The following is a 21,760-nucleotide window of genomic DNA, read 5'->3' as shown; positions in this document are numbered from 1 at the left end:
AATATGAAGTCCTTCACGGATAGCCGTAGGCCCAATAAAACGTATGCACATATAGCAACACAAATAGTCCAAAAAAGTGCTGCTTTTATATAGCCTCCTTGATTGTAACAAAAAAATAGAAATAAAATAAAAAATGCGCGCGTAAGGTGCGGGCGCCTTCCGGATCTGCCGAATTAGAACTGGCCGAATGCTTTGCACTGCGTGAGGCCGCCTGAATCCTTCGAAAAAAAATGTCGGTCCCAATTTGCCGAACGCCATAAAGGTGTAGTCCCAGTTCGCTGAAGATACTGGTCTCTTGCATGGTTGATTTAGTTATTTATTCAAGCTAGAATATCTGAGTGGCAATTCACATGGCGACGTGACGTACGAGAAACGTCCAGGTTACACATATAATTATAATTTATTCCAGATACGAGAGAAAAGTACAAAAGAAAAGAGACGGCATCAATACACTGCTGCAACGTTCGTTGGCCATCCACTATAGTTGCGCCTTAAGGACACTGAGCCTCTGGTTCAAAATTGGGTATTTTCTCTGGGTATTGCGGTAGAACCACGTGACTGGCCTGGAGCAAAAGCTGGTCCCGCTCGTTCACCTGCTGATCCTTCTGCATAAGTTCTATGTGCTTATCAATGCGCCCGTGGCGAATCTGGGAAGTGCTGTTGAGGCGGTAGTGCCAGCGTTCCACATCATTAAATGTTCTTTGTAAAGTGATTCAGATGGCTCCGGAAAAAAAAATGTATGAAAAGGAAAGACTTAGTGCGCGCTGAGCCTATGCCACCATACGTTAGCCGCGTTACCTCAGGACCATTGCGCTGCTGTGCACCCACGTGCCCACCATGTAATAGTGAAGAGGCTGTGGCATAGCTGTGATGCCTGTTCCTGCACCAACACGAATGCGTCATTAATTTGCGAAAGGGAAACGAAGGGCAGTGAAGCACACCTCCTTGTCCATTCACTGGCTTGTGCATGTGCTACGTACGGTGTCACATGGCTTAGGCTCTGGACTTTCTTCCAGATACATTGCGAGTAGTGGAAAAAGTAACCTTTGACTTCGGTCCTCGGGAAGGCGTCGCTGACTGCGGCGATTTGCAGTGTCTTTGATTTCGCACACAACTCTCTCTGGGCTGAAACCATATGCGAACACGGCAGGAGCATTCTTGACATGCATGATAAACCTCTTGTGGAATAACATGTAACAGATACCTGTCCGGGAGGAGAGCGTACACAAGGCGAAGACGGCGCCCAGATACTCTGCATGCACGGTGCACAACTGTGCCAAGAGATGTGGGGTAACCTGAAAGGTTCCGTCGTTGAAGATAGTTTTCGCATAGCAAGTAATTCGTAAACGTCTTTTGGGAGGAAATATGCCACGAGGTAACCAGAAGTACCTTTTCGCTTATCTCCAGTGCAATATGCCCTGCCCCCCACTCTTGCAATGCAGGTGAACTGCGACCATTCCTATCTCGCCTTATGCCTTACGTGCTCCTTCCCAATTTGCCGAAAGTCGGTGCCTTCCCCCTAAAAAATAACCCGCTTAACTCTATTTGGCCAACTGGGATTCGGCAGACTTGGATGTGACCGAAGGTGCGACGAGGAGAGGAAGTGTCCTCGTGCTTTCTTTCCCCAGTTCAATATTGATGCTGATGACGACCGTCTTATCACAAGAATACAAAACAAATGAAGGCAGAGACACTTCCTCCTCTCACCTCACATTTCGCGCGCGCTCGTTTATGACAATAAAGCTGTCGGGGCTATAGCAGCACTTTTATAATATTGTTTTCCTATTTCTGTTGCTATACTGTGCATAGTTTTTTGTTGAATTTGCGGTTATCCGTGGGGGACTTCATATTTCTGTAAAAAAAATAGTGAGGTTCCGTTGGCTATTTTAAAAGTTCGATTGAAAAAAATAAATTTCCCTCACTTAAAAATCGTCTGCAGCCTATCGGAATGGCGGTAAAATTTCCAGAAGATCATTACTGAATGTTCCAAAACCCTCCGGTTAGGACGTCGCCAGGTATAAATTTTTATCACTTTACGTGGAGCAGCCTGTATAGTCTATAGGCAAGCTGTCTCAAGTCATATTTCAGTCGAAGTATGTTGTCAGTCCATATTTAAATTCACATGAAAAAGCCGTTTGTGCCAACCAGTTGATTCAAATCATGCACCTACCAATAGTGAACGTTAACATCCAGGGGACATGACAGCAAACTTCCCACAATGTTAAGGGTGACGCGTCTGCACAATATTTCGTTCCAGTGCATCGCTCGCTAGTTGAGGGATACAGGAAGTCCAACGTTTGTGATGTGAGAACGCTTAGAAAAAGTTTACGCGTGCACTCCACCCCTGGTTCTACCACTTCTGCAAGGGGGATGAACGCGCAGCATTATTCTATTCTTGGGAAAGAAATCACGTGACCTTTGCGTCGGGCCAGTTGTTGGACGATGGTTGAGTAGCTTTTCGCTCAACTTCTTTTGACTCCCTGGTTGACGCGTGAAGCTGGCGACGCTTTCCTTTTCTCATCTGTTCTCTCCCTCTCCCCCGCTTTGGCGGTTCTAGCTGTTTGTGTGTTTTCGTTCGCGGCGAGTGTAATAAACAACAAAACGCGGAAGTGTTGGCTGTTTCTGTTATACAAAGTGCTTTATTTTTCGGGATAGGTATTTCCAAATCACAAATATGCAGTCTGCTGTAGCTGCACCAAACAGGAACATGACACGAACATCGTTACTGAAGTTCGAATGATATGCCGAATCAACTTTGCATTCAGTGATCGCTGATGTCTCACTTGGAAGGTTTCACATTAGAATAACAGTAGACTGATTGCACAGGCACACACATCCGCAGATCCGGCATGACAGACAACATGTTCATATCCCTTTCCTGCTTGTGTAGGCGTCTGCTTGACCCGAAACACAGAGGAACCTGTGACTGGTCACAAGTTCCTCCTCCCTTCAAGTCCCCCTCACAAGGGGGTCGTGGGAACTTGTGGACTGCAGCTGGTATGTCGAAAGATGAAGATGCTCCAACCACTCAGAGTGGCTGATCTATGCAGATGCTTTTCTGATGCAGATATGAGCTGAGTGTTATACCTGAGCCAGAGAGATCCCAAATGGAATCAGGAACGTGAAAACCAAAAATTCTGCCGTACTAAATGCTGCGTCTATGCCACATGTGTGGTGTTATGCTATGCTAAGCGACAGAAATGAATTGGATGTGACTTAGCTGTGATCGAGGGCGTAGCGGAAAAGCGCAGTGTTGGTCCTTCTTGAATCGCCGTCGCACCAAGCAAGCGAGGCAGACGTGCCTTTCACTGATATAGGAATGAATTGACTTGCAGAAGTATCGAAGAGGCCCAGAGCTTTTCAGAGTCAGTTTCGACAACACGTTAATATCAAGACACTAAAAATCGTACGAAGCGATATCGGCAAAAATGCTTTGCTTGCGTCCCTGCCGCACCCACAATATTTGTAAACTTTATGCCGAGCTGCTCCGGCAACGCCGACACGGCGTCACACGATTGCGCGCGTCATTATTTCAAGTCCACAACTTCAAACCGACGAATCAGCCTGCACGCAGTGCAACTTGTAGCCGGCAAGCAATGATTAGTAAGTAACAATAACCATAGTGCTTAACCATTAAAAAATAAATAACAGTAACCGTAAAAAAATGTGATTCACAAAGCCGTTTCGATGGGAGTGCGAGAGGGCCACCCACCCCGGACCACCAAGCCAGACGGAGCGCCGAACGGCATGCCCCGGCAGGTTAATTGGACAGCTTAAAGCGGGAATGAAGAGAATTTGAATTTGGGATGCCTGCAGTGCAAATGAGGGTTTTTCTTTTCTTTGTTTACAGAACTTCTGACGGCAGCGAAGGAAGGGGAGAGGGTGCTTACGTTTACCGTGCCCCGGGCGCAAACCGCGTCGGGACGGTTCTGTGCACAAGTTAATGTTCACATGGGCATTTGCAAGGGCTCAACAGCACACTGCTTTTTATTAATTTTTTTGTTTCACAGTTACCTTGTGAGGTCAAAGAAAGCAGTTGTCTTATCATGTTACTGTTGTTTTCCGAGGTTCGTGGTATTAATTGTGCTCCCTAATCTGACAGTAGAGTGAGCCCCGTAATTTCTTTTGTTAACAAAAAACTTCAATTGTAGTTTGTGGAATGCTTGAAGTGCATCCGATTTGAATGGGTGCAGTGTGATTGTAGGTTTGCAAAACACAACTGTTTTTCAAACGCTGTGAGAGGAAGCAGTGCAACTGCAGGTGCGACGCAGGTGTGCGACGCAGGTGTGCCAGAGGCTTGTTGGATAATTATACAAAAAGTATGAGCAGCGGGCAAAATGTTATTCAACAGGTGCAAATTTTTTTGTGCTACGTCTGTACTGTCGCTCCGTGATATTCTCTGAAGGATAGCACGTAATGCTTTCTTGTTTCAAGTAAACATCTGTCCGGTAGCATTGCTACGCGTGCATTATTATTTAAGCCAGTATTTGACGCAGGGATGCAGCTTTTGCTTTGTTTTGTCTTTCGAAATACGTACAGTTTTCTTTTTTATCTGCAGCGTATTTTATTTTTATTTTCGAATCCGAGGAGCGTCGATACCGTTTTTTTCTCATGGATTATGCGGCCAGACAGACATCCCTACAGATAGGGTCAGAAGTGAGAGCAGGATGAGGAAGGCAGTGCTCATGCCAAACCTTTCAAGCTTTAAACATCCCCAAAACAAGCATGTACGCTGAAATATTCATAGCCGAATCTTGCTGTGCAGAAGAACCAAAACTGTGCGGGTCAAGCACACACAGGGGACAGTGCTCAATACACGTTCAGCTCTTGCCCCATGCCTCGAGGATGTGTACATAAGAAAAAAGGAAATCCTTTGATACAAGCTACGATATCGCTTCCGGGACTTCTCCTACATATGTGCAATGCTGAGGTCCTTATAAGGCTGGGAAAGGGTCCCTGCAGTGATATGACAATGTTTCGGTCTTTCAAATGTATGTGTAACAGCAGACATCAACACGACATCGCATACCTCGTTTCAGCAAGCCTAGTTCACATTCTAGCGTACTTTTGGGAAATGCCAATTAGACCAGCTCAGCTTTACTTTGGTCGTGTTCTTGTGCAAATATCTGTAGTGCACTTCCTGCCTCGCATTTACATTGTGGAGACGCCTTTTCAATAATATCAAATATTATCTTTATAGAGTGTGCCGTTTATTTTCAGAGTAGAGTGGATTACTTTCTTTTGTGTTCTGATTATTGTAATTACTTAATTTTGCCACACTGGAGGTGTATTTTGTAAGAGGTTTAGTCCTCGAAATGTCATCTACGCTGTAAACTCTTTCACACCTTTAAAGGTGTGCGCTATGCGCATTCAACCTGGTTGCGTAACATTGTATCTCCAGAGTGATATTTAACAAAATTCGGAAAGCATTACAAAAGATCAAGTGTCACTGCAAATCTTTCTATTATTATGACTTGGATATCGTAGATACGTACTAATGCATATATGCATCGCTACCGATAATCGAGCACGTTCAAGTGTCTCCAATACTGTTCAACAATGTTGAGACGTTGCAAGACTGAATTTTTGAAGGACAGACAACATTCGAGTAAAGAAAATTAGTGCTAAACGTGCTCCATTATGATGTTGCCAAAATTACGCCGAAAAAGGCGTACGCCATGCACGTTATTAAACCTTTAAAGGTGTGAAGACGGTTACAGTATAGGAAGGAAATGAGCTCTGCAGAAACAAAGGAAATTTTCGTAGTGGCAGAAAAGATAAATATCAGTTTGGTAGTAAACATGAGAAGTCCTATGGCCACACGTACCATTATTACATAAAGGTGGTTCATAGTAATGCCACAACTTTGTTCTCTTTACAGTGGATCTGAGAACAGGTAGTCTCCCAGCCCACAGCTACGGACCACCTCAAACATTTGTTGAGCGCTTGACGCCTGTAGAACAATGAAGACCAGGGCACGTAGCAGAATGCGAACGCATCGCCTGGACCTTGCAGTAATCCAACAGCGGGAATACGTGCACATATCTGGTACGAGGAGCTTTGGAAGAGTATCTCGACTTGCTAGTATGTCATTGTTGAAAGAGGGGAAGTGCAAAACAGGACAGAAGGTGAAGGACAGGCAGGGGAGGAGACCCCACAAGCATTTGTGGTCCTTTCTTCCAAGTTTTGCACTGCCCCTCGGCCTCTTTTCAGTTATGGCTGCAATCTTTTGGTAGCAGACTGTACTTCCCTACAGATAACTCCTGGTACCACAAACTGCTGAGTACTTTTTATGCGATGCAGTGTTGAGCAGGACACATCTAGTAATTGCGGAGCATTGGCTATAGACAGCCATTTCTGCTGGCATCTGTACCTCCCATGTACAACAGGGGGAAGGAGGCATGAGACCAGTGTAACTTGTTTTATTACGATCAACCTCTCTCACATCACATCACACATTGATATCACTGTTGTAATACCACAATCTCCACAAGAAGGGTTCTGTACAATTAATTATTTGTATTGTATTTATTTGTATACCATAATATTCAGCCATACTGTACTGTTACTGAGCCATGCATCGACCAATTGCACATGAAGCTGTTCGGAAACATGCCTCCGTGTTATCACAAGCTTCAGACATCCTGTACAACATGTCATAAACTACAACCCACATGATCCAGGCTCCTTCGCGAAACTCTTCCTGAATGCTCCGTTCCAGTTTTGATGAATAAGCTTACAACTGGCACACTGCATAAGGCTTTCAGTTAAACGCATGTTTGGTTCTATTTTCTAGCCACAATGATACGTTGGAAGAAGCGCTGCAGCAACAAAGATCACACAGGGGAGGAAAGAAATGATGCGGCCGCCGCCACCACACTGCCAACTTTTCAACGCACATAAGTCAAACTATAAGATTCGTGACGAGCGACAAAGAAGTCAATCCAGTTTTATACTGCCTTTTGTACTGAAGACTTGGTGCACGGTTTAGTATGAATAAACGTTCATGCCAAGATAAATGTTTTCTGTCTAAATTATACACGTATAAATTTCAAATACATCACATTTCTGCATAAGCGCACGCCAGGACGGAAGCAGGACTACTGATGGTCTAAGGTACACCTAAGAGCAACTAAAGTAAGGTACAAAAATGTATAACCTGTTGCTTGAATGGAGGGCGAAAATTGACCTCTATAATGCATGGTTAGGTGTCTGACCCAAGCTATTTGACTGATATCTATGACTTGTTCTAGACCGAGCCATTCCATAGACATCTCTTTTTCTTTTTCTTCTTTAGACGTCATAATGGCGCCTACTAGCCCACCATGTGCTGCCTGGGGGCGTGGGGCGTCGGCAATGAATTCTTTATTGAACGAGGTTCAGAGTATCTCTTTCTTTACGATACCAGTCACTCCGAGTTCGAAGACTCTGCCTCAAAATGACTGTCTCTGTGTCGTAGAGTTTGTGGAGACCTGTGGGGGCGCCACCGGGTGGCCACCACGATATTATGAGAGGGCGCCGAAGCCGGTGAGTGGCGAGGAGGAGTCCTGGGGAGAGGGACAAGAAGTAGTTTAAAAGGGAGCGCGACGGGGTTAGTGGGATACGGAAGACGGGACGTTGACCTGGAACGACTGATGTAACTTAGTTGAGGAGAGGTACGAAATAAACCATTGTTTTGTTACTGAGTTGGCACAGCGTTCCTTCATGGGCCGGACGGCCGAGCACGACCCCGAGAGTGGGAATGGTTCCCACAATTGGCGCCCAACGTTTCTACGGATGTGCTCGTACGTTAGGTGGCGGAGGGCCAGGGTGAGCTTTGTTTTCTATGTAATTTGATTCTTCTTGGGACGGTTTAAACAGCGTCGTGCTGTTGTCCCGGTGCCAGTTGGCTTCCCTACCTTGGTAATAGGTTAGCCGCAAAACCGCGGAATTTTTTAAATTTCCTTATCACCCGAGCCTCATGCCTCCCGCACCATCGGGACTATTGGGTAACGCCCCGTGTTGTTCAACTTGCTCATACGCCCGGCCGTGTGCGGAACGCAGTGCGTTGCTTAAACTAATTCTTATGGGTTAATTAGAGAAGCGGATTACGGTAAAAATTGTCAGGTAGGGGAATAGTATCGAGGGTTTCTTTTCGTTTATTCAGTTATCGTGGCTCTTCATGGCGCTTATTTTGAGTTTTGCAGTCGTTTCACAAGCTGTCCAGGGCCTGCCTGGCGTCCAGCATCCTCCTCACAGCTATGGGTATGAGTCACGTTATAGTACTCTTTAGTGTGATGACCGTTACGCGGTCTTCGACTTATATTCGGGGAGTGCTTTTTCAGGTACTCGCATTGTGGAGTTTCCCTCTTACTGCTTTTCCCTTTGTTTCTTAGGTTCAATATGCAACGTCGTCGACAGCAAAACAAGGTCGCCAGGGGATTCCGTTCTTGGTCCAGGGCTACCGGCACGACGGACCAGCCACGATCCAAGTCCCCTGGTTCACGACAGAGATCGGCCGCTACTTGGACGGTAGTGCACCAGGAATACCCCGTGTTGTGGGCCTCGCATTCAAAGTGGTTGTCTCAGCCACGTCCACTCAGAACCGCCGGCCCCGCCATAGCCCCCCCCCCCCCCGCCTTTCCGGGGACTAACACTTCCAGAGAGGAACCCTACCATGGAGGAAGGAAACAAAGGAGCGGACGTTTCGAACAGATTTCCGAGGGACACCCCTGGCGGTCGCCCCTGTCAAAACCGCCATTCCTTCCTGTCCACCACGTGATCCTCTCTAAAGTTTCGGTTTAGCAACGCTTTGTTGCTCGCGCTGCTTTCCGTGCTTTTATGCTTTTCCAAAGTCATTTACTCTTAAAATGTGAGCACCATTGCGGAAACAACATTTTCTTAACGTGTTCTTACCGCGGTTGCGGCTGTCGTCCATCAGAAAGCAGCTCTGTCACGGGAATAACGTTTCATTCGCAAGTACGTACGTGATCGGTTTGTTTCGTATCCCTGTCTGTGAGAGAGTCATCTTATCGTTCGTCTGCAAGCTAGCGCTGTGCTACAGCTACAGATTCATCTGATTTCCTTCATTGTTAATAAGTTTCATTACTGGCACGCTTTACCACTTCAGCAACAAACACAAAACGTGGCCACGTTGTCACACAATGATGTATCTGGTACTGCCTGCTTGTCCCGCAGACCGTGACGGGTCTTGTAGTAGAAGGGTAAACCAAGAGTAAACCTCCGAACACGCACAAATAAAACTTGACGCGCGGCGCTCATCACGTACAAGGCAGATACCTGAGCGTCTGAGCTGCAATCACGACTCCCGTCGTCTGCTTAGGAAGCTGGCCTGCGCATGCTCTTGGGGTCAGGTGAGCGGTCACATGGTAGACAGGAGCATCCCAGAGTGCAATGCGAGGCTGGCACGCCCGTCCCCATGAAAAAAAATTCGAAACGCCGCTCGTGTGTTTCCTTCCTCCATGAACCCTGCCGACCCGTTGGAGCCCCTGTCCCCGGACAAGCAGCGGCTCTTGTGCCCCGTCTGCCAAGCTCCAGAACTTCACCGCGCCACCCACAGACGCAGCGACCTCCACCGGTCCCGTATTGCGCAAGCACGACCCGAAGCCGTCGACGTTGCCGCTGCGGTTGCGACGCTGCGTCATCTGCGCCCTGAGCTGCTGCGTGAGGAGGTAGCGCCAGCCCCGCTCCCTCGCCCTGAAGATGACTTCCTCATCGAACTTGACTCCGAAGAACAATTGTAGAGACTACTTGGCCTGGGTTTGTGTGTGTGGGGGGGGGATGTGGAGACCTGTGGGGGCGCCACCGGCTGGCCACCACCATATTATGAGAGGGCGCCGCTGCCGGGGAGTGGCGAGGATGAGTCCGGGGGAGAGGGGCAAGAAGTAGTTAAAAAGGGAGCGCGACGGGATTAGTGGGAGACGGAAGACGGGACGTTGACCTGGAACGACTGCTGTAACTTAGTTGAGAAAAGTTACGAAATAATTGAGTTGGCATAGCGTTCCTTCACGGACCGGACGGCCGAGCACGACCCCTTTAGGCAGACGTGTGCGCTCTGCAGCGTCTAGTCGAAGCTGAGGACGGCCAAAGTCCGGCGGATTCCTGTCTCCTGAGAAGAACGCGGGCAGGGGGCGAGAGCCATGCCATTTGCCACCCGCGCGAGGATAGACGGCGGCGCGGACTCACAATCGCGCAAGTGGGAACTAGACTTTATATATCGAGCGATTTGGAGGAACGTATAGGAGCTTCAAAGGACAAATGTGAACACTGTCCACTTCTTCAGCAAAAAATGACATGATACTGTATTCAGCAATACGAATATGGTCACTTGACCATGCTTGAGCTTGAGCATATGTGGTGTTAATTTGGGGCAGCGTTATTTAGCGGTCAGTCCTGGTTATTCTAACATGTGTCGGTGTTGCGTTCATATGTTGAATTTCTATTGTATTTGTGGTGTTTTCCACTCCTGCTAGTGCCAAGGCTCGCAGTATGTATAAACAAATAAATAATCAGACGACGGACTTCCCTGCCCCGTTTTAGACTGTGGACGAAATCTAGGTGACCATTTTCCAACCCGCGAGCAAAGCCCACACCAAACTCTGGAAAAACCCCTTCACCCCACTGTTGGGGAACGGAATCTTTTCCACGGGTATACAAGGTCTGGAAAATAGCTTTTCTAAGTGTGCAAACATTGTCGCTTGATTTCTATCATTCATTCCCTAGCCATTGTTATCTATCGATCATTTCCCTCCGGTTCTCTTCTGTAGAGCGACCCCACTACTACTTTAATGTCTACTGCCGACGAAAACAGTAAAATGGGCTTTGGATGTAGCAATAATCAGAATCAAGAGCGTTAGGAGGATTTTATTTGTAGAACTATTTATGAAAAAAAATGTTCCGGAAGGAATACTCTGTTTGAACGCTTCGAAACGTTCTAAAGTGGTGCTCGAGGAACTATTGAATATACCGTCGCGGTGCTTCCATGTGGAAATCATGTGGTGGAACGTGACGCATGTGAACCGGTCCAGAACAGTCCGGGAGACCACGTAGTGTGAACTGAACTCTCTGGAGTCATGAACAGTGGGTACAAGGAACAAACCTCTATGCGATCTATCTCTCCCCCGAATGGCGCGAAAAAATACACACAGAAAAACAAACACGACGGAGTACCTTAATTGTGTTTCTTCGAGAAATACATACATATAATACGCTCACTTTCACAGCAGGTGTTCAGAAGGGTATTAGCAAAGAAACTGACATTAATTATCGCGAGATTGCATATTGTTTTCCATTATAATACCACATCCTTCGCAGCAGACAACGCCTGATAGGAAAATATGCAAAGGTCAAAGAAGCTCATTATACCTGCGCGTGTTGACATTCTAAAAGAGTCTGGCCTGTGTTGTCAGCCACATACGTACATGCAGCTGCGAAGACGCGCAGTTATTGGAATATTACTGGCGTCTCTACCCAGTAAACCACCAACGACACACAGACGTGCATAAGACGTGAGGGTCCACCTTACATCCAGTGAGCATCCATGGGAGCTGAACTTTACTCCTGTTTTCTGATCCCAGGAATCTTCAAACGACGTCTTTCATGAATATGTGGATATGAGGTAGATATTGTAAGGTGCCAGTATAATAAACTTCGTAATTCAGAATTTTCAATACTGTGTGTAGCTTTTATACATGTATCATCCCTACTGAAAAATCTTACATATATAGGACCTACATGTATGGTGTTATTGGATACAGAATATAGGATACAGGAATTAAAGGATATATAGGATGTGGGTGATACAGGACATGTAGGATATAGGGATTCATTTAGGTATTGCAGGATGAATAGGATGATATAGAGGTATGTATGCCTAGCCCCCTCGACATGCAAGGTGTGTGTTGCAGAGTGCCTGATACAACAGGACATACTGATACCAGTGTGACATCATTTATTGAAGTCATTCAAGAGTTCAGCTATGAACCGATTCATCTTGTTTAGCCGGTCCTTCTGTGGCACCTCTGATGGAGTCTCCTCCACGTATATCTCAAAAGCACCTGTAAAGTTCACAATGTAAAGCATAATTGCTGTCAAATATCTAGCTTTTGCAATATGCTTCAAATGACATCACAACGGAATACTCTGCCCATTTTCAACTGACCAGATCTAAGGAGTACTGGCAGTGTTCACAGCTTCTTCTGATCAGGCATGACTATAGTGAAGTGTCAGTATCACTTCAGCAGCCACCAGACTCGAAAGAAGGAAAACCGTTGCTGTCTTCCTGTAACCCACGTGTCAGGAAAGCAGTAACAATTTTTCTTTTATACCTCTCTTTGTGAAGTGATCTGTCCTACTAAAAACTACATGTAACAACTGCACTTTATATATGCACACAAAGTTACTGTGGGCAGAAGAAAGAGGTCGTACTAACTTGTGACAGCTTGGAGCTTGACTGGCGTCAGCGCCTTTCTGGGCTTCACCCCATTTTCTTTGTTCGCAAAGCGACGACATGGAGTCCCAGTGATGCTCCTGCCCTTTAGTTCAGAGATCGGCCACAAGATCTTCACTGCCTCCTTGCAGAACAGAGAATCCCTCCTGCGACCCAAGAGCCACTGCCACTGCTCCTCAGTTACAAAGATGCCGTTGCCGAGATGAACCTGGGATGAAACGTCCAAAAATGAGCTTGTGACATCCGATGTAGAGCTTCGGATGGCAGGGTTCAGCATAGCTTATAAGGATTGCACCACTTCACTTACCCGTCCGTTCACCTCTGACAGCAAGGGCAAAGTGGTGAGCTCTGCATGGTATGCTGTGGGAATGTCCGTTGAAACCTAAAATAAGGCAACACTAAATATATGTTCCGAAATACCTTGCTTTATGTGATTTACATGCATGGACCCAAACAACGGCGGGCATCAGGGCATCGCAAATGTACGGAACAGGAGAAAGTGTGCAGGAAAGATGAAGACACAGTAGAATGTAGATATGCTAACATTTTCATGGAAAGCTAAGAGCGCACATTGTCATGAACTCAAGAGTACATCTACGCGCAGCATGCACTTACTGGGCTTTGGGGAGTTGTTACTTCAGCAGCCTCGCCGTTTGACGTAGTTACTGGGCTCCTGGGATTGGTTACTGCAGTAACACTGCTCTCCCCTGTAGGCGTCAAGGTAGCATAGCTGGTGCTGTCATGCACAATAACAGGTTCGCCAGCTGGCAGCTGCAAAGAAGCATATGCATGTAAATGCCATGACCATTAGATTAGACAGCTCCATGACACTGCTCTGGGCTACTCTAGAGATTTTGTTTGTACCTTCCCCCAAACCGAGATAATAGTTTGTGGCTTTACGTCGCGAGACAATTAATTGCGATTTTTTTGTTTGCACCAAGGGGACGAATGCTAGAGACAATTGAGACCTTACCAGCAATAGTAGTAAAGTGCAAAAGCCACGATTAGAGATAACGGTTTCGGTTTGTTATGAGCGGAACCCATGAAATTGGCACCAGATTATCATAGGTGCTCCACGTGATAAGCAAGGAAGTGTTCTTTCTACCGTATGTGCAAAGGCGCTGTATTCTTCATCAAAAATGTCTGCACGTGGTACGATGTCACGAACAGTCCGAGGCGTGCTTCTTGTTGCGGTGAAGTCAGGTTGCAGAGCCCGACTGAACCATGTCTCTGGAATGGCGGCAAGAGGTTACAGGTTTGAAAAGCAACGGAAAGGATGGTCTGCGACGAATGATTTCCACTAAGAACCATGTTCCGACTTATACACGGTCATTCATGAATCATATAATGTCATATGACTTAAGACAGCAGTACAACAAATAAAGATGGAGTAAACAGTCGTCGCTCATTCGTGGAATGCTTCGTGCCCAGGTGCGGGACTGACAAGTATTAATTTCCACTATAGTTTATTTCAATTACTTCAGCTGCAGTGCGGAGTACAGGTTAGCTGGCTTTCGGTATATCCACGATACTTATTCTGTCTCCGCAAGAAAAAAGGTGGGGCACGGGTGTGCAGGTGTGATAGGGACTTTCCAACTGTCGACCGAAGCTTATGGTGAAAAGTGCTTGTCTCAATCACGCGTCTTTAAATGGCACGAACGATTTTCGGAGGGCAGAAGAAGCATGCAAGGTGACGATTCATTTCTACAAAATTATTTACAAGTAGGAACATTTAAAACTAACATGTAACTTATATGAGCTTTATCAAATGTGCATGAATAATGAATGCACTGTCAACAAACTGTACAACCTTGTCACAGGTGCAACAGATGCATCCCAGGCCAGACGTGTTTGCTGGAACAGCATATGACACCAAAAGAACACATCGAAGCACTGGCGACGATGCTGAAAATTGACAAGGCAGAGAAAGCTACTTTGTCAAAGTGGAAGTGCATTTGTGAAATACAACTCGTGGCTTACCAAGCTTGCTCTCTAGAAGGTCCTGCAACCTTTCATTTCGAGCCTCCAGCCTTTCGTTTCTAGACTTCAATGCAGATACTTTTTCCTTCAGGTCTTGCAGCCTTTCTTGTAGCTTCTTATTCTGGGCACGCTCTTTGCGGACCAGTTTTTTCTCAATAAGTTCCTCGTCTGAACTTCCCTCCTCCTATCGAAGTAGGTCATGAAGCTTTCGTTTACGGGAAGTTGCAACTCGTTTCTCCTTTTCCTTTTGTGAACAGGCCTGTAAAATCAATTTTGGGATGAGAGTAGTGTGAGCGCGCAAGATGACGATACAACAGAGCACCTATGTTTGCACATGACCTCAACTGAAACTGTTTTGCTGCATTCCGGTGGTCACTTTGTCGGCACAGCTGCAGAGATTATGTAGCATTCCCTCAAAAATGAAGCACTGAATGGTATTTTGAAATCTGGTCGTGAGCGTACCCTTCTTCTATCACGGGGACACTTCGTCATTGTCATTCAAATTTTCTTTTATGAAAACTATGATTGTTGCATCGAAAAATAGCGCAGTTTGTCATTTTTCAATGCCGCTACCACGAAAAATGACCTTCAGTGGGAGGAGCTTACAAGCATGCCACGTCACAATGTGACGTAGGTGAAAGCTCTCTACACACAGCACTTAACAATGTCAATGTAAGAAAGGTCCAGGATGTGACTTGAAAAGACAAAGTTACAATGTAGTAGATCCCAGGGGGGGGGGGGGGGGGGGGGAGTCGGACTCACTCTAGAAAGCATGACCACAAGGGAGCTTTCAAGGGAACCATCCGTTGGTCATGGAAGGTGTTGCTTCCGTAGACTGCTTCATTCCGCCAAACCTGGCGTGCTTATTTTCCTAAATTCATCCCTTGCTATCTAAATTTGGTGTAGAATGTGCGTATCTCATGTGTATTTGTTAAACAAATAAACTGTGAATATTTTTCCACAACACCACATGCTTATGTGCTGTCCTTCATTCCCCCGTCACTCTATTATCACGAAACAGATAGACCAGAATGGAATGGTGGGTGTTTTCATTTTTGCAATTTCCGGTTCCCGTTGGACGTTGGTTCACAGAGCAGCATGAAGATAACTGTTTACTGTGTGTATTCATCTTTGGATTATAGTTGTCTTCGGAAATACATGCCTACATTCGTTACGATTGGTGACGATTTATTGACTTCGCTCGAAAAGCATACAAACGCCACTTCAACACATCATAGACGGTAAACATCTTCATCTGTGTTGGTAGTGTCGTAGGCAATCACGGATAAAATATGATTCACGTTTGATATCACGATGGTTACCTTGTGAATCTGATAGGACTACTCAATTTTGCGCGCATCACAAAGATTTGTATGTACGCAACACAATTACACGGCTTGCCTCGCTTCCTATGCTGGACGCTGTTCCCTTCATCGACCCGTTTCCCTGTTTGTCATCCCACATGACTGTGCAGTGTTTGGCAACAAACAGAGCAGCTCCGCTGTATTTAGGGAGCATGATATGTTGGAGGCCTATGACATGTTGAAGTGGAGTTTGCATGCTTTGCAAGTGAAATCAAATCGTTACCCATCGCAACAAATGGAGGCATGTATTTCTGAAGAAAACAGCAACCCGAAGATGAATGCACAGAGTAAACTGTCATCTTGATGCTGCTCTGCGAACCAAGGGGAACTGGAAGTGGCAAAAAACGAAACCCCCCGCGATTCCATGCTCTGGCCTTTCGAGTGTTGTGATAAAGTGACGAACGAACAACAGCACACAAGCAAGTGATGTAGTGGGAAAATATTCATTGGGTGTTTGTTTAACAAATACATATGAGACACGCACATAGTACGCCTAAATTAAACAGCAACTGATGAATTTAGGAAAACAAGCATGCCAAGTTGGGCTGAATGAAGCAGCCCACAGAAGGCAATGCCTTCCATGACCAACGGATGGCAGCTCCCTTGTGGTCACACTTCCTTGAGCGAGTCCGACCCTCTCAGTCTTCCTATAGATAGCTTGCACATCTTGCACCAGCCCTCCAGAAAGTGGGAAAAGCAGCACGCGTATAGGCGGGGTGCGCCGGACCACCAGAAAGAGGGAAAAAGCACTGGTAAAGCTATGGTGTGACGTCACGTGCAAGCCATCTATACTAATTCTACGGTTGAGTCCAGACAACCACAGCCCACGACCGGATGCATAGTTTGGAAAGCCATAACCATGATGCAAGAATAGAATTCACAACTTATCAACACTTTCGCTGCCTAGCACAAGCAAATACTGTAATCTTTAGGCATTTTTTTTTTCTTTTTAGGGGTGGGGGGTGTAAGTAATTAAGAAAGCAGAAAAAAAGTCACCACATGTAAACTTTGCAGCCCAAGACTTCAAAGAATTTGAAATGAACTGACATGTGACTAACCTGTCTGTTAGCGAAAAGTAACCTCACTACAGCTACTAAATAACGCATGGGTGACATACAGGCAAATATACGCACAAGCCGCTGATCAGCAATAATACAGCACCATACCTTTTGTGACAGCACGACATATTCACGTTCGTCGTCTGTGAATACGTTATCCGGTACTGGTATACCCTTCTTGTTCATTTTTTATTGAGGTCAGCCTTGGAAACTGCAAGGCACGGAAGGCATACATCAACGTACTTGCGGAGAAAACAGTACGAAAATAAAAGTTCAAACAGGGACCATTACGAATGGAATCGCTCAACAGGCGGGCTAAAACAGCCTTGGCCACACACATCTCCAACTAACATAACTGCTAGGCTTAATAAACAGGAAGCTTGTAAACATAGCCGCAAACCCTATCATAAAAATATCTCACATTAGATACGCTGCACTGACCAAATTACAGTCAACCCTCGATTTATGAACACCCTCGGTTCCCCGAAAAATCGTTCATAAATCGAGGGATTCATAAATCGAAAATTCAGTTAACTGAGTACTATCGAGCAAACGGAACAGTATTTCCGAGTTGGGATTGTGTTTATAATGCCATATATTGTGTAATTTTGCTTTTAACCATGCCTTCTGCTGTATCAATCTCACAAAGAACAGACGTTAGCGCATTCACACTCTGTTTATTATGCAATGCTAAATTGTTTAATTTTGCTTTGGACCATGCCTTCCGCTGTGTCAATCTTGGAAAGAAGAGATGTCACCACATTCGCACTGGACTGGTCTCGGATTTCCTCCGGGATTTTTAACCTCCGTTTATTAATCTCCGGGTGACAGCGACCACCTTATTCATCAACTGAGGTCAGGAACACTCGGTCGCACCTTGTGCGAGCCCGGAAAACCCGTTTGTTCCGATTTCGAGGGGTTAAGAACCGAGGGTGCAATACCTGGAAAACGTTTTGTTCGTTCATGCGTCATTCATAAGACCACGGAATTATCCCTTTGAAGGTTTCTGTTGACCTCGGAACGATCCGTTCATAAATTGAGGGCAAGAACGCTGGGCAACTCCTAGTTGGTTCCCAGAAATTCCGTTCATTATTCGAATATCGAGGTTCATAAAACGAGGGGAAAATGAATGGAAAAAGTTTGGTTCCCCGTGCTCGTGTTCATAAAACGAGGGAATTCATAAATCGAAGGTTCATAAATCGAGGGTTGACTGTATATCACTTTGTTCACTTCCAAACGCTGTCTTTGAATTTTAACCACCGAGAGTGTAATAATCTGAAACCTGGAAATGAACGGCATGCAACAGTGTAGAATATGTGTGCACTTACAACAGGCTTGTTCAACAAGCGTAGCGTACAACAAGATATTCTGAATGGACAAGCACAATGTCGCCAGGATAATAGTCCTCAATGGTTTCACCACCGCACTCAGACCGCCAGTAAACTTCTTTGTCTTTCGCTAATTCTTGCACGCTTGACGGCGCATACCTTTTTACGAGTGTCGTCGCAACGATGGCTTTGCCTCCATCCTTGTACACAACGTACGCGTATTTTGGCGTAGCTGACATTTCGCACTACAAAGCGTCAACCACAACACCACGTGCAAATACTTGACCAGCTGTCAGTTCAACGCCTACGGAATGGTCTACGGATTTGGATATGTTTAGCTTCGCGTTTTTCCTCTTTTCAAAGCCCGAAACACGGTAATATTTTTCTGTTGCACATGTTATTTCCTAAATCATAAAGTTTTACAAGAATATACATTTTTTAATGAAAACATGCGTGTAATTTAGGGACCCTTAGGCGCCTTAACATCGGACCTGCCTATTCGCCTGGCTTCCCGCTTTCCTTTGACTCGGTTACTACCTTTTGCAGCCGACGCAAGCCAACTATTCTCTTTCATCGTATTCTCGAATATCTGTCATCGAAGGTTACGTTATCACGAGCCAGGGCGGTGAGAAAAAGCGATGGAAACTGTATTGAGGTCCCGGTCAGCCGTTAGTCCTTCCTCGTTATACATTCCGTTAGGAAGCTAGCGGAATACCGCGGCGGCGACAGCCTTTCCAACTCGGAAACATCTCAGTGTGCGGCGGCCGTGGACTCCTCTGCAACTGACAACTCTTGATTTTCTCGTTCTGAAGCCGCATCGAATGTCTCTCCTGACGATGTACAGAACGTGGAAAGTGACTCCAGCAGTTCGCAAAACAACGACAGCTATGAAGTCGAGGAAGACGACTACACGGCATTAGATGACAGCAGTCTCCCTGCGGAGGAAGAAGAAGAGAACAGCGGCCAACTACACGGTGATATTAGTGAAAATGACGACGAGCATTTTGACAGTGAGACTCCCAGTGACACTGTCTCCGAGGATGAAGCAGATTTTGACGTCGATCACAATACCGTGCCACAATTCGACAACGCAGATTTGTTTGCGCGATGCACGGCTGAGTTTGGCTCAAAAACTCTTCCAGGTTCAACGACGACTATTTCAGTGGCCATAGTGCTGATTATGTCGTTCATTGTCGCCGATGGGCTGCCCTGGTCTGCTGTGAACGACATTTTGAATTGGTCCACGCCTTGTTTGGATTTCAGAACAGTGGTTTCCCGCGCACCAAGTACATTCTAAGAAAGCTTTAGACACCGAAGCGTGCGTCCTTGGTAAATTACAACTACTTTTGTGATGTATGTGGCTCGCTGCTGAAACAGAGCCCCGACAAATTACGGTCGTCCTGTGATGTGTGCTTAACAGTATCAAGCTTGACAAAAGTAAAGGGTGCTGCGTGTTTTTTTCTAATACTGGATTTGAAAAAACAGTTCATCGACTTGATTAAAAAGCTGAGAAGTGTGCTGTACAAAAGCCTATGTGAACTGAAGCGTGACTGCGACGAAGGGTGCCAAGTCATACGTGACATTACAACTGGTGCAACCCACCATCAACTTCGTCAGAAAGAGTTACTGAACTGGATAGACTTGACCGTGACGCTGAATACAGATGGAAGCCCACTTTACAAGTCATCAAATTCTTCCGTATGGCATATTCAACTTCTTGTGAATGAGCTTCCATTACCACAGAGGCACGAGAACACAGTCCTTGCTGGGTTGTGGTTTGGACGCAGGCACCCTGAGATGCTGTCATTTCTTGGGAAATTTGTTGAGGTCATGAGAAATGTGGGACAGTTGGTGTGGGAGTGCTGCACGGTTCCTCTTCGACCAAGGTGTATACTACATGCGTCTGCGTTGACTCTCCTGCAAGGGCTGCTGTGGCAAACCATGCCCAATTTAATGGATCATTTCGTTGCCCATGGTGCCTTTCTTGTGCAACTAGTGAAGAAGGTAAGCCTATTGTTAAAAAATATGTTTATGTAACATTTGCTGGAGCACCAATTTGCTGAAGCATGACCTATGTTGAAATTGCTTACAGGGTCAGCGCCTACTGGAAGCAGTGGAGGCACAAAATTGCCACCTGCTTGAACAGTGTTTGTGAGGGATCCGTAAATTTAGTTCTCGCCTCCCTCACATATAACAGTAGACGCTGGTCCTGCTTGCTTCCATTTAAGTAGGCAAAATAAAGAAATGGTATTTCTACAATGCTTTTGGATCTGTTACAGGGAGACGGGTGTACTTGGATGTTGAACCCCAGGTGGAGCGAACTGCAGCTGGTGTCCTCAGGGACATGAAGTTTGCACTAGAGCTTGGCACACCAGTTAATGGCCTCAAAGGACCCTCACCATTTGTGAATTCCCCACGATTTGACCTCGTGTGGTCATATACTGTGGACTACATGCACTGCGTTCTACTCGGTGCAAAACTACTCGCTGCAAATCTACTCGGTGCAGTCAGGCAATTCACCGACTACTGGTTAGACCCCTCAAACAGCCAAGAACGGGATTACATTGGTAAGTGTTGCTGTGTAGTGCAGCCCAAGTCATCCCAGCAGATCTTATTGTTGAGGCACTAGTTTTCCAAACTTTAATAATATGCAGCTTTTGTGTGGCAGGACGATACTGGTATCTGGTCATGCTCAGAATGTACTGCAGTTACACAACATGTTTATATATTTTTTAATCTTCCAGGGCGTCCAAGCATGCTTGAAGTGCTAAACAGCCGTCTGTTGAGCATAAGGCCTCCTCATCACATCACACGCTTGCCCCGAACACTACGTGAGAGGTGCTATTGGAAAGCTCACGAATGGAGAAACTGGCTTTTCTATTACTGCCTGCCGTGCTGCCATCACCTTCTTCTACTGAAGTATCTGCGGCACTTTGCCTTGCTTTCTGAAGCAATATTCATTTTGTTGCAAGAAGAACTCACGCTTGGTCAGATCAGCTATGCTGGTAAGTATCAAGCCATGAATTTTTCAGCCTCAATTTCATATTCCCAGCCTGATAGCACAATGGAGCACTGCAATGGCGGTTTCTCAGACGTTCTCACCTCTGACCCTAGCTGAGCTCAGGTCTCACAACTATCTTGACGCCCAGTGTGGACAGAGCTTGGGCTTTAGAATAAATTTTGGGTTTGGGCCTCAGCAGTTCATGTATGTGTGTGTTCTACCTCCTGTGCACGTACCTACTGTATTTTTCGGTAATCATCATCTTTTGACTTCCTTTCTGCGTGGTGACCTACCCAGCAACTCGACACTAACAAGGACCCCCAAGAACTTGTGGTTATTCACATCGCTCTGAGGATGTACAGCATTTTTCTCCCTACTGTGCATGTCTCTTTTCACACGTCATTCACCTAACGTTGAAAAGTGATGCCCATGATGCAGACGGTGCCTTGAAGCAGGACAGTCTCTGTTCGAAATATTGACTGTTTCCCACTGAGGTTCTCTGATTTCATTTTTAACTGGATCGCTGGATTCGTCCACGGCCTGTATAGAAGTAACCAGTTACTTTTAAGGTATTTTTTGGT

General features: G+C 45.9%; 2 protein-coding genes across 2 annotated transcripts; both read right to left on the bottom strand.

Annotated features, from left to right (window-relative positions):
* Positions 1-11,939: 11,939 nt before the first annotated feature.
* Positions 11,940-15,892, bottom strand: LOC135384370 (uncharacterized). Its single transcript, XM_064613575.1, has 8 exons — positions 15,830-15,892; positions 14,429-14,612; positions 14,259-14,353; positions 13,554-13,678; positions 13,064-13,219; positions 12,756-12,830; positions 12,431-12,656; positions 11,940-12,056 (listed from the first exon to the last, which is right to left on the bottom strand). The coding sequence occupies exons 1-5, from the start codon at positions 15,890-15,892 to the stop codon at positions 13,165-13,167; spliced, it is 522 nt and encodes a 173-aa protein (XP_064469645.1). The 3' UTR covers positions 11,940-12,056; positions 12,431-12,656; positions 12,756-12,830; positions 13,064-13,164.
* Positions 11,947-12,893, bottom strand: LOC135384372 (BEN domain-containing protein 5-like). Its single transcript, XM_064613576.1, has 4 exons — positions 12,888-12,893; positions 12,756-12,830; positions 12,431-12,656; positions 11,947-12,056 (listed from the first exon to the last, which is right to left on the bottom strand). Exons 1-4 carry the CDS (start codon positions 12,891-12,893, stop codon positions 11,947-11,949), a joined length of 417 nt encoding a protein of 138 aa, XP_064469646.1.
* Positions 15,893-21,760: the final 5,868 nt, after the last annotated feature.

This window comes from Ornithodoros turicata, chromosome 2 (genome assembly GCF_037126465.1).
Source record: "Ornithodoros turicata isolate Travis chromosome 2, ASM3712646v1, whole genome shotgun sequence".
In the NCBI taxonomy this organism is placed as follows: domain Eukaryota; kingdom Metazoa; phylum Arthropoda; class Arachnida; order Ixodida; family Argasidae; genus Ornithodoros; species Ornithodoros turicata.
This window is presented reverse-complemented; position numbering and strand designations above follow the sequence as displayed.

Excerpts from the sequence above, each read along its gene's own strand:
- LOC135384370 (XM_064613575.1), bottom strand. The coding sequence starts at position 15,892 with ATGTGGGATGACAAACAGGGAAACGGGTCGATGAAGGGAACAGCGTCC. Across the intron at positions 14,613-15,829 it reads CGTCCAGCATAGGAAGCGAG|GAGGAGGGAAGTTCAGACGA; the intron begins GCAAGCCGTGTA and ends CTACTTCGATAG. Across the intron at positions 14,354-14,428 it reads CCTTCTAGAGAGCAAGCTTG|CATCGTCGCCAGTGCTTCGA; the intron begins GTAAGCCACGAG and ends GTCAATTTTCAG.
- LOC135384372 (XM_064613576.1), bottom strand. Across the intron at positions 12,657-12,755 it reads TGTCAGAGGTGAACGGACGG|GTTCATCTCGGCAACGGCAT; the intron begins GTAAGTGAAGTG and ends GTTTCATCCCAG. Across the intron at positions 12,057-12,430 it reads CAAGCTCCAAGCTGTCACAA|GTGCTTTTGAGATATACGTG; the intron begins GTTAGTACGACC and ends TGAACTTTACAG.